The sequence below is a fragment of the Olea europaea genome, chromosome 13 (assembly GCF_002742605.1).
Source record: "Olea europaea var. sylvestris chromosome 13, O_europaea_v1, whole genome shotgun sequence".
Taxonomy (NCBI): Eukaryota; Viridiplantae; Streptophyta; class Magnoliopsida; order Lamiales; family Oleaceae; genus Olea; species Olea europaea.
The window spans coordinates 12997349-13010486 of record NC_036249.1 but is presented as its reverse complement, the minus strand read 5'-3'; the positions used below and the strand labels follow the sequence as shown (position 1 = coordinate 13010486).

Genomic DNA, 13138 nt, shown 5'->3' with positions numbered 1-13138 from the left:
TTTTTCTTCATTGAAAAAAGTTTGTCGACTTTTTGGGAAGTGATAAAAAGAAGGATATCTCTGCCTACACTAGCCCACACAAGACCACCAAATGGAAAAGGTGGGATGAACAAATCAAGGATTTAATACAGATCTGTCTTATCTTGTGTGCCTTGCAGTATGGATTAGCAGAGGACATGGCAAGAACTGGAGGATCCATGAATGCAAAGGAGGTCTCACCCGATGAGTTATACAGCCAATCTGCTATCTACATTGCAGCTGCACATGCGCTGAAACCAAATTACTCAGTATGCAGATCCAATTACCTGAACCGTCATAATTTTTTATTACATTCTTTTCATTTTACCTTATTACTTTATTGTTGGTTCTGTTCTTTTAGATTATGGAAAAGCCTATGCACTATTTGATAATATTCCTTATGATAAGGAAATGATCAATTTCTCTGCCTCAGCGAAGTTTGTCACATGACTAGTGCTCTCTCTCTACTTTACTCTTATTTTCTCTTTTTTGAAAGATTGGAGGAAATGTAGAGTCAAAAGAAAGCCAGTGTCAAACCTTTTTTTTTCCTCACTTTAATTTGTTAAGTTTGAAGAAATGAGTTATTACCAATATACATATTTAAATAGATTTCTCTGTTGTACTACAGGTTTACACTAGTGCATTGAAGCTTGTGCGATCTATGGTGAGTCTTGTTTTGCATTTAAGTTTTGTCTTCTCAAGGTATTCATAGTATGTATGCCAAATTCCATGGTTTATGCCAAATAGAAGGTCTGAAACTTGGAGCTTTTTCTCAGAGCTTGTCAGTATTTATTCGGTTATATTTGGTGGTCATTAGTAATGTGGAGAAGCATTTAGAAATGAGTGCCAGAAAGAAACAATAGCAGTCAGACTTACATCTTAGTTTCTTTGCGGCGTGATTCACCAAAATACTCAATAGGAAAGTCTTTTATTTGAGATAACTAAATTTCTACTCTTTGCACTTAGATCTCATTATCTTGGTCTGACACTGAATATTTTTAGCAGATTGTCTTCGTTTCCACCCTTTCCACTGGTATATGTATCAATCTTCATTTTGCAATCTGTTAATAAATCAGAAATGCAATTGCAGGGGTTGGATCCTGGGGCTCTGCAAATAATTCTCTTTCCATTTAGTTTCTTTTTGAAGAAGGAAAAAAAAATGATTCAGAATTATTTTTCAAGCAATTATGCTGACGAGACTTGCATATTTTCAGCTGCCTCTGCCCTATCTAAAGGTTGGATATCTGACTGCACCACCTGCGGGAAATCCAGTTGCACCTCATGGTGATTGGAAACATTCTCAGTTTGTGCTAAATCACGAATGTCTTCGACAGGTAGAAGTTCCCACCTTCCGTTGTAATGAGATATATGCACAGTTTAGCTTTGTTCACAAACTTTCATTGTGCAAGTGCCTAGTTCATTCTTTGAGTTGAAAGATAAACTCTCCATTCCACTAGCATATTAAATTGACCCACTAATATCTCACTACTATGATATACTATTTCTATTGCCCATCACCAAATCTGCTGAATTTAACAGTGCATAATGCATTGACCAATGACCATACCAAGTCTTTAGAATTCAAACTTAATTCTCAAGCGATTTTCTCTGATAATTTCCTCACCCTCTCTATCTTCAAATTTTATATTCATCAAGTTGGGTGCTAGGAAATGAATTTCCCTTTTATTCAAATCTAAAGAAATTTCATTGTATTGAGCTTATTTAAATTTGAGGAAGTTCATTATGCAATTTACTGATCACTTGAATCACCATGAAGAGCTATATAGTTTCTGTAAATTTACTGATTATGTGAATCAGGATGTTTACAATCCATTGATATGAAAGTATGCTTCCTAAAATCAATGCTAATCCTTCTCCCACAGATGAACGAAGTCGAGCAAAGACAGCTTTCGCAGAACCTTTCTTCAAAATCACTAGATACGCAGATGAACAAGTCAGCAATTAAAGTTGATATTCCAGATATTGTCTCCGTATCAGCTTGTGCTGATCTTACTTTACCACCTGGTGCAGGCCTCTGCATCGACACTATTCAAGGACCTGTATTCTTGGTAATTAATCTTTTTGCTTTTCCTACCTATGTTTTCCATTTTATTTAAAGTTACTCCATCACACTTTGAGGCTTCTCTGCTGTGGACAAGGACTAGATCAAAAATCGCAGCTTTGGAAGGGCAGGGAAACTTCCAAAACATCAAAAACCCAATAACCTTTGAAGTTTCTTTTCCCCTGGCTGCTAGGGTGTGGCTAAAAAATATTTCAGAATTCTGTTGTATAAATGTCAAATGCATAATTGGATTTTAGAGGGATAAGTACCAACGTTCCAAATATTTTGTTTCTCATTTTGCTGTTCTATTATTATTTTTTTCTCATTCTATCTCAGATTGCCGAGTCATGGGAATCTTTGGATGGATGGTTTGATGCGATTCGGTTAGTTTACACAATTTTTGCTCGTGGTAAGACTGATGTTTTGGCTGGTATAATAACTGGATAATTTTGTACCTGTAAATTGTCATTGGACATTTTCTTGGCAGTGGCCTTCTAGTTTTTATGAACTCTGAAAGATTATTGTTCATGTAAGACTTGTATATTATTTGATTGTTGGTAAGAATGAGATTAATAGAGATTTCTTCCTTCATGGCTATTTTCTCTCAAATTTTATTGAAAAATGAGCACTCAAAATCTCGATTAAAGGAATTATTCATAAACATCGAGTTTAATGGTAAAATGCCTGTGGCTTTGACATATGGTGAACTTGTTAGCATACTCCTGTTATTTCATAAACTGCGGTAGAGTATTTAAGTACTGTCATGCTAACTTTACTCGGGGACTGTTCTGCTGATCATCCTATTTACCAATGGTAAAAAATGGAATGTAAATATGTGAATGTTGTATAATTGGCAAGAATCAGCGCTTTAGTGATGCTAAACCCCTTCGTTTTCCTTGACTGCATGATCGGTAAGGTAGATTGGGCAATATTGCACAATATTAAGAAACAACGAGAAGCTAAAAAAATTTCTTACTGTCTAGTTTTAATTCTGTGTATTAAAGGTGCCCTAAAGGAACCCGTCATCTTTTCCCTACTTGGTGATGATAAAAGGAAGAAATCGTGTATAATAGACCAATTGTGTGTTATATAGAATTGTAATTTTTCAACTCTCTGCTACATGCTTGCAAAATATGAAGTATGAAAGCTACAATTGTAATCCATGACCTATCTACGGAAGTATTCCCTCCGACTATAATAAAGGGCAAAAAGATCAATTACCTTTCTTACTTTTTTACTTTTTCGAAGAAATACACGTCCTTTATTTTTTGGTCTTTAAATTTTGGTGTTAGCTTCTTTATCGACTGGTGGGGTAAATTGCTGAAGGCAGTATCCAGAGACCATCCCCACAGATTAGACCAGAAGCCACGGCAGGAACCATTAATTCTGCCTTCTTAGAGTCAATTCTATGCCACAAAAACACAATCAAAGTCCCTACACACATATCAATAGCAAAATATGCTCCAATTAGAAAAGGCACAGCCATTGCGGTAGGTAGTGGCATCCATTTCCCAATCCTCTTTGGGGCAAAATCTTTAACCACATTAATCGCGACTGCAAATGCGAAAAACCCATAACAGAGTTGCAAACAATGTTTCGGCAAAGCTGAAAATCCTTGTACTCCTAGAATTGCCAAGTTTCTGTAGATTATAGCATACGGGGCCTTGAATTCTCCATCAGGATTCCCAATATCAAATGCCTTGTAGAATAAGAAGAAACTTAAGGGTGAAACTATACACCCCAAAAATGTCCCAAAGGTCTGGCTTAATAGCATTGCTCTAGGTGATGTTAAAGTCAAATGTCCTGTTTTGAAATCTTGCATTAAAATGCAAGAAACAGAAATAATGGACTTGACTAGACCACAACCTGCCATTCCTGCTACTAAACCATGGTCTTTTCCAGCCACTGCTGAGATAACAAAAAGGCCCACTTTCCCATAATTGTAGGACATGTTTATGTCTGTTAAACCAGCTCCATATGCATTGCAGAAGGCTAAAGAGGGAGCAAAAATGTAGGCAACAAGAACATAGTACCATTTTAGTTCTGGAAATATGAATGGAATTGCAATCATTGATATCAGTGCTAAGATTATGTAACCAGCAGCTCCTACCCACATGGGAATGCTTTCTCGAATGAAAACTTCGTCTTGTTTGAGATCGTTGAGAACCTTGTCCTCACTAACTTCAGCAGTGGCTGTAGTGAGAAAGCAATTATAAACAGAATGAAAGTGTGAAAGTATAAGAAAAGCAACAATGTGAGAGCTATGCCCTCGGTGCTACAGAGTTTCGTTTCCATGGAGTTGAGCGTATTGTATTATTAGGTTCCGCACAATCCAACAAACATTGATACAAACTCATGTTTGATACCTGAGTTGGGATTTCTACTTCTCAACCGTCTGTGAAAATTGATGAGGGTGACACTCAAGATTTTGACGAAATTGTAGAGCCCATCTCCTAGAAGGAGAGCAATGGAGATGAATACCTGCCAAGAGTACAACGGTAGAAAAATCCATATATATGTTTAGGATAGTTCGAGGTCAATTACAAAACATAAGTTGACAACATAAATTCATAAAACTCAGAACAGATTGAGGTCAATTAGAAGATATAAGGGAGGAAAAAAAAAAAAAACCTTGTAACCATTGAGACTCTTCATGGTGCTTTCTTGCAGATCTGCTGGAAACCATTCTCCTTTAAGATTTCTAATGAGTGGCCACATTATGCCATATGAAAGCACAGCTCCAAGAAGCAAAGATAAATTTACTATGTGGGAACAAATCATTCCAGTCCCAATGTAAGTCATGCTAAAATCAAAATAAAACCTGCAGAGATGATCTATAGGCTGTAAGAACCCAGAAAATTCAATCTGTAAATTGTAAAACCTAGTATAAATTTTGCAGATTATATAGACATACGTTTGCTTCCAAGCTCGAAGTCCAAATGTCGGAAACTGTGAAAACCCACAATCATCTTTTCCTTCGTAAAACCACTGGAAAAATCCCCAGAAAAAACTGAACGAGAAACACCTCAAGAAACCTCGTACTTGCTTTCTACAAAACGACGCAAAAAATCATTTTACGTCTGATCGACACGCAGAAATATGTGATAAAAATGCAATAAAAAAGTGAAAATTGAGATGTAAAAAAGATAGTTACTTGGCCATTTCGTCACCTCTGGAATGAAATCCATTGATAAGAACTGCGGTGGCCATCCCACTTGGAAAGGTCAACTTGTAGTCGATTATCAAGATCTGGGATCCAATTACAACTTCTAAGTATGAAAATAATCACGTGGAAAGTTATACTGAAACAGTGGATGCAAAAAATATTGCTTCAATCTGACTGAGAATTCATGGAATGTGATCCAAGTTCAAGAAATTAAAACACAGCTCGCTGGAAAAATATAATACTCCATATTCTACGACTTAATTCAGAAAGTCGAGTTTCTGCTAGAAATGGCACATTAGAACACAAACTAAGCTACATAAAGAAAATCCTCATCAGACCAAAATAGATCACGTGGCAAGGGTAGCGAGAATTGGATAGTACTAGACAGTATAAAAACATAAAAAGAAGTTAAAATCGAAGTTATAATCTACTGCTAAGTATGAAGACTGGACTGTTACACTGAGAGCTTGTGGTGTACCTTTCGAAGAGGAATCAACACGAAAAGGCCGATAAAACAAACTAAGAAGAGGAAGCCAGTCATCCAACCAATCCCAGGTTCCTTGATACTGCTTGGAGAATTTCCTACAGTACTAAAGCCACCAGACTGTTCAAATGTTTTCTTGTTCAGTCCCAGTAGATAAGATCCAAATCCTCCTGAAATTATAATGAACATCAAAGAATTAATCTAGTATGAAAGTAAAGCAAAGATTCTCCTTAAAATTTGGGAAATAAAGTGCCTCAAACCTCCAACTGCAATGCTGTAACATGCAACAGCACAAGTTTGTATCATAGTATTCTCCTGTTTTGTGAAAGGAATTGAGACAATTCCTGTCTTTTGAAGCAACCTTTTCCATGTTCGAATAAATACGAATGCAAGAAGCGCAGCAGAAACATTGAGGTTCGGAGTAATTCCCGTTGTAAGATTCAGCTTCATTGCTATTACACTAAACGTCGATCCAATTAAAATACTAGCAATCACAGCACGCAATGTAATCTGCTTTGTCCATGGCTGAAGTCTTTTCAGATCCTCCTCGACTTCTTCCTGCTTAATTTCCTCCATTTCCACTTTCTCAGTCTCCTTCGACTCGATTTCCAAATCCCTCATGGCTGGAGTACGCTAATCTGCATCATCAGATAATAGTATGAACCTCAAACTCAGTAAACACGGAAAAAAAAATATGTGACGGTGAATAAAAGAAGTGACAATAATAACTATAAGCACACGAAAGAACCCTTCTTTTCGAATTCCTATGATGCAATAAAATATATTTGAATGAAAATCAAAGAAAGTACAATCGTATAAATTACTTGGATATTTTACAATGTGAAGCAGAATTTTAGCAGAAGAATAGCCAATTGAGAAAGCTTCATATGCGTTATGTCTTCTTTTTCGATCATGTCCTAAAATCCAAGAATGATTACACTCTTAAATAATCTAAAATTTTCACTTTTATATTTGTGAGAGTCTACTTATGGAAGGCTATATTCTATAGGATAGCCATCTAGGATGCCCAAAATACTAGGAAAAAGAAATCATTTATTATCTACTAGGATGCAAGAACTTGAGAAAAAAATTACTTTTCTGGGTATATTTCAGTCAACTAGATGATTTCTTTATAATGAATTATTTTAGGCCATCCCTCTCCATTGATTCTATATTGGAAAGATGTTTAGATTTTTAAGTAGGCATTAGTAGGTAGATGCAGGCATCTTACATTACGATTTTTTTGCTAATTACTACCGGTAGTAATAATTTGCAAAATAACGAAATTAGGTAATTTTAATCAAAGCCAACAAATGTTATTATTATTATTATTTTTTTTCGTATGACTGTAGGTATCCGAGCCAACTTACGTGTACCTCGATTAATTTCATGGGCCTTGAAGTTTACAGTTGGGTACTCACTTTAGTGACTCTAAGGGGATTCGAACTGATGATCATTGGGAAACAAACACAAGGCCTGACCACTGAGCTATCCCTTGGGGTTCAAAGCCAACAATTAATTTTAATCATACATTTCGTGAAATCCACAATTTTTATTAACTTTTCAACAATATATTTTATCATTTTTAATCAAAATATACTAAAAAATCCGATTCTTAACTAAACTAACATGGGCTAAAGTTTACTGACTCCTTATGTCCAACAAAGTCTCCACATCTAGATTAGAATCGTGCTGTGTGCACAGCTCGACACATAGCATGGGTTATAGTTCCCTCACAAAGGCCCCCTCCTTTGTGAGGGGGCTGTAGAACTGTAGAACTAGTTTTATCCTCTAGATTAATCTCTTTAGAAACATTTACTTCTCCTTGCCATGTGTAGTTAGATAGAATCTCACTTAAGTTGCATTTGAGAAAAATCATTTCAGATTCTATTATCGATGAACGTTTGATTGATGTTTAATTTGATTGGCCAGTCAGATTTACCTTTTCCTCTTTGGGATAATGAAACCCATATAAAATAATTAAAAATATTTAAATAATATCTATTATACCGTTCTGTATAATTTGCCTAAGCTAATCGCAGAGGCATTAATACTTTTCAACTATGTCCTCGAGATGACACTCTTTGAATCGCTTTCATGAATTTGTCATATTTTGATAGTGGATGATAAACGTAATTTGATACTCGATAGTGACCGTGATCTTACTCTTAAATAATTTAATATAGAGATAATTACAACTCTTCAATGCTAACAGACAAATATTAGAAAATTGAGTCGTGCCGGTGCTGTTTGGCCAGGGTCAAATCCCGACCAAAAAACAAGGCGCCCCCTATTGGAGGGGCGACTGCCAGAGTCAAATCTTGTTTTTTGGCCGGGATTTAACTCTGGCCAAACATGTGTTTCCTAAAAGAATTATTCTTACTTGAAAAATAATACTTATTTAATGCTTTCCACCAACAATTTAATTTTATAATCTATATAATTTTCATACAGCTTGAAAATGAACCCATATAGCCAAACATAATAAAAAAATCTGTAGTTAAATATGTCAATATCTTCACTCATCATTTCCAAGCAAACTAATTTAGGCATAAAGTGTATAGACTTGAGCGTGGCATCTTTTAAAAAGATAAATGCTCTAAATAAATCAAAAAATTATGTTAAAAGCAAATCAAATATCACTAAAGCAACCAAAAATCTCAACTCTTTATAGTTATTTTTTCTTGTAATGATTTAATTGTCCATACCTTCTCTTCTTAATTGACAGCTGACTCTGCTTTTTTCCTCATTCTTCCTCTTCCTCTTCGTTTTTGATTTTCGTATTTTGGAGATTCTCTCTCTCTTCTTAATCTTATATTTTCTTCTTTCTACCACTCTCTTTTGTCCTCTTAAAGAATGAACTCTGTCTCCCTCTCTCTTTCTTCTTCATCTTCATTTTTACACGTGCCTTTCGACATTACAAAAATTATGAGCGTACAGAATTTTAAGTGTACAAAATGTATACAGATCTCACAAAATGAATGGGTCCCACATAAATATTTTATTGCCAAAAAATTTGATGTGAGTATTCTGTACAATATCTGTACACTTAAATGTCTGTACGTGTAGAATAACTCTCAACATTAAAGATTCCATTGTTTTTCTTTGAAAAGATCTAATAACTCCAATTTTTCATCTATTTCGACAAGCCTATTAACTTTTAACTTCTCGTGTGGACGTTAGTAATTTAATATTTGCATACTCATAAATGCATATTCAGTACACATGTTGACAAAATTTAATTTATTGTTCAATATTATGGCCTCGTTTATTTTCATTCATGTAAGAATGAAAATGAAAAATACAGTCGTTACGGGTCCCACAAAAGAGATAAAAATTCAAATATGGTGACTTGATGTGATGGATAAAGATCATATTTTTCATTTTAATAACCAAATAATAATAACCAAACATGGGCTATGTAATCTATTTCACTAAACAAGCTTGAAAGGATGAGAAAAAATATTCGATGTGTATTAATAAGTGAAGTGCATTAATTGCCTGTTTTCAAGTTGGGAAGTAAAGGTTAGAGAAGGACAATTCCCCAATTTTAAAATCAACGTTCTTAAAACTAAAGAGTCAGACGAATGGAGGAGAACTAGGAAAAGCTCGAACGACCTTTAAACAAAAGGGTACCTGTACCCGAAACCGACACAGGTGGGTAGGTAGAGAATACCTATGGGACCACAAGAATCCTCACAAAGAAAGGGTTCTAATTTCTTTGATTTTCCCTTACGAATCTAGTTTGATCTCAAATCGAATTCGGTTTTATTAGAAATTTTACACTCATAACCCAACGTTCTATATATTATAGTGATGGAATCGATCTAGTTTGATTCTATTGTTGCATAAAAAAAAATAAAAAAAATTTGTAAAGTATAAACTATCACGTAATTTCTTTCAGTTTCACAATTGCCATTCAAGCAATAAAATGTTCCCATTTTTTCATATAAATTGTTTGTTTACGAAATTACTAAAAAGGGAACCAAACCGAATTAAAATAATAATAATAATAATCAATTTTGTAGTTAAAATCAAGTAACCGATCAAAACGTAAGGGTCTATTTGGTTTATGCTATAGTTTTTCAATTTTAAATTCATTTTCTGTTTTGTGATTGTCCATTTTAAGATTGCTAAAAGCATATTTGATTTGTTATTTTGAAAATTATTTTCTCAAAATAGAAAACTGAAAAAAAATTTTGGTTTGAAATTTTAAAATTGTTTTATGACATTTGATTCTATGAAATTTTATTATTTTGTAAAAATAATACAATTTAATATTAATATATTATCAAGTAATATATTCATTTTAAATTTGGTGAATCTTACAACATTTTTTTTGTTACAAAAGTAATATAAAAAAATATAAAAAAAAATTGTGTTCAAAATAATAATAATACAGTTGACTATTTTTGTTTATTTAGGTATTTTTTTTTTTAGAATTTTTATGTAAATAATCATAAGGAGCTTAAACTATTTTCATTTTTATTTTTCTAAAAAGTTTATCAATTTTTATTTTTTAATTTTAAATTTTAAAATTTTAAAATCTTATTTGTTAGAATGTTATATTTTTATTTTTTTTTTAAATTTTAATATTTAAAATTTTATTTAGAAGTTTGTTTCTTAAAATTTTATTTAAAAGTTTGTTTCCATGTTTTGAATATTTGAAATCTTCACTAAAAATACTCAAAACGTCAAAAATGTATTTTGAATTTTACATTATAAGCTTAACCTTGTTTTCGAAAATACATTTTCAAAAATATCATATCAAATACTGAAATACATTTTCAATATTTTGCAAAACTAAAAACTGAAAAAGAAAATTTATAAAAAGCAAATGAAACGTACCCTTAGATTCTCGATCTTAAGATCAAAGCTAGATGAATTCGAACTGAATTAAATCGAACGTTCAAAATTGGCTCGAGCGGTCCCACATAAAAATGTCCACAGTCCATCCCTGTTCTCGATTCGAACATTTTCGTGCCCATCGCATCCGCATTTTCTAGCTAATTGAGGGCTGATGTGAAAACTCATTCTGTGATATAGCTGATGGAATTATATGGTGTGGAGCCCTCACATGCACTGCAATAATGGAATAGAACGTGCACTGATGATTTGGAATCCTTAAAAGTGTAATATCAAGATACAACTTTATTACAAAGATCAAAGTTAGATCATTTTCTCGTCATTGATATTTTTAAAGTGAGAGAGAATATATGTATAGGGTGATAAAATCCCTCTAAAATAAGAGAGAAACTTCAATAGGGTGACCTGAGCCACCTCAGCGGATGGCCTACCACACACCTTCGAGGTGTGTAGGTCACCTGTCGAGGTGGCCCCACTGAAGAGTGTAGGGAGAGAACACCGTGGAAGGGATGGGGACGCTAGAATGCAAAAATGGGAAAGGGAGGGAGTAGGTCACTTGTCGAGGTGGCCCCACTGAAGAGTGTAGGGAGAGAACACCGTGGAAGGGATGGGGACGCTAAAATGCAAAAATGGGAAAGGGAGGGAGTGCGATGCAAGGCATCGGGTGTGGGTGTAGAGGTGATGAAGAAGAAGATTATGTAATGGTTGCCTCAAAGTGCTAAAAGTAAAAGGACTCCAATTGCAAATAGGAGATCAAAGTTGCATCATTAAAGACTTCGTTTTTCGATTTGAGATGCTAGTCACTATTCTCGGTCCACGAATTAGAGTGTCTATGGTTGAAATTTCGTTGTTTCTAGAAATTGGGATATTTTCAAAATTTGGTGGGTTTGATAAAGTTTAGAATATTTTTCTTGCATTACATTGTCGTAGGGCTGAAGGTGAATGAAATTACGTAGAAGAATGTTATTTAATATCAGTAGTGTTAAAATATCAATTTATATAAGAATAACAATCGGATTCGTCGACTTGGGTTACTCGTGGCTCAACTCGAAAAAAGCCAGCGCCAACCTAAAAAAAAAAAATCGAAGGTAGCAAAAAATAAATATAAAAATAAAAAAAACCAGCGCCAGCCTAAAAAAAAACAATCAAAGGTAGCAAAAAAAAAAAAAAATGAGCCTACTCGGCTCAATAAGGCCCGAGTCATTTCTTGGCCAAGCAAAAGCTCAGGCACGCAAAAAAGTTTGGATTATTTTACTCGAGCCTCTAGTTTTGGCTCAACTTGTTGACACCACTAAATTTATATGATATTATGTGATATGTTCAATTCAAGGTGAAATTATGTGACTCATTTAATTGAACATGCAATTTAATGTCACTAGAGTTGTCGCCTAAACTAGTATTAAATATAAATAGTGCTATTTGTACAAGTTTTTCATATAGTTAAATCTTTAACAATCTGTCAATTTTTCGTCTTATTTTTACATTTTTCTTGTCAATTGTTTTTATTTGAAAAATAAAATTCTTCTGAAAATAAAGAATTTGTCATAATTCTCAACAAGTGGTATTAGAGTGACAGGTGATTTATACATAGTCAAAATGTGGGCTCTTCTCTAAAGTAAATTTGAATTTCTCCAACATCCACTTCAAAGCTTCCCTTCTATATTAGATCATTATAAAAAATATTCAGAACCTAAAACAAGAACCAAGTCTTTTATGCCACATATTATGAAAAATATCCACAATTTGGTCCTACTTGTGGTACCATTTTTACTTTTTTGTTTTTGTTTTTTTTTTTTGTCTTCTTTCCACTATAAATCCATAAATATGTGAACATTTTAAGCCCCCGTTTGGCCCCAATTAAAAAATAATAATAATAAAATACTATTCCCTTAATTATAATAAAAAATAATCGGGCCAAACGGGGCTAAATTTCCACAGGCTGTCATGAGAGTTATTGAAATTAATTTAGAAGCCCCGCACTAGAGTTGTCGACCTCAGAATATTTTGGATATCTCGAAGGACAACAAAACGAAATTGGCCATCGGACCATGAAATGTCAAACTAATGGCCCCCTTTTCTTGTCTTATAGCAACCTCAAATCATGTCGTTCATTGAAATTGGTTCATCCATAAGAATATTAAAACAAACTTTTGATGTCCCACATTCGATGGAGTGACAACGCCCCGTACCTTATGCCTTATGCTTTATCCTTAGACTACACTCGACCACCACTTATCTTCTTTTATGAGGTAAAAACATTTTTTTCCGAACTTATACTTTCGACACTAGTTCAGCATAAAGCATTAGATCGTTTATGTCTAGATAGGGAAAAGATGTTTATACTTTCAAAATCAACTTTATTAAATATGTCGTTGACAACTGTAAAATTGTTGATGACTAAAGCTGACGTAACAATTATAAATTAACTTAAGAAAAAAATTAGTGAAATAACAATGTTTAATTTCTGGAATGTTTTAAAGGAAAGTGTAATTTTCATTGATAGTGTTTGATAACAAATTACAAAGAAAAGCTTAGCTCAATC

The 13138-nt window shown here is 33.8% G+C and overlaps 2 protein-coding genes across 2 annotated transcripts in view; one reads left to right on the top strand and one right to left on the bottom strand.

Annotated features, from left to right (window-relative positions):
• LOC111407660 (protein HLB1) overlaps positions 1-2677 on the top strand; it is a 12190-nt gene extending 9513 nt beyond the window's left edge. The window contains 5 exon segments of the mRNA XM_023037282.1: positions 120-287; positions 647-682; positions 1233-1352; positions 1902-2087; positions 2417-2677. Of these exon segments, the coding sequence (XP_022893050.1) occupies positions 120-287; positions 647-682; positions 1233-1352; positions 1902-2087; positions 2417-2527 (621 nt within the window). The 3' untranslated portion in view covers positions 2528-2677.
• A 700-nt stretch (positions 2678-3377) lies between these two features.
• Positions 3378-6909, bottom strand: LOC111408460 (metal-nicotianamine transporter YSL1-like). The gene is made up of 8 exons (XM_023038215.1): positions 6825-6909; positions 5991-6368; positions 5725-5900; positions 5235-5329; positions 4995-5129; positions 4712-4901; positions 4447-4561; positions 3378-4273 (listed from the first exon to the last, which is right to left on the bottom strand). Exons 2-8 carry the CDS (start codon positions 6349-6351, stop codon positions 3378-3380), a joined length of 1968 nt encoding a protein of 655 aa, XP_022893983.1. The 5' UTR covers positions 6352-6368; positions 6825-6909.
• Positions 6910-13138: the final 6229 nt, after the last annotated feature.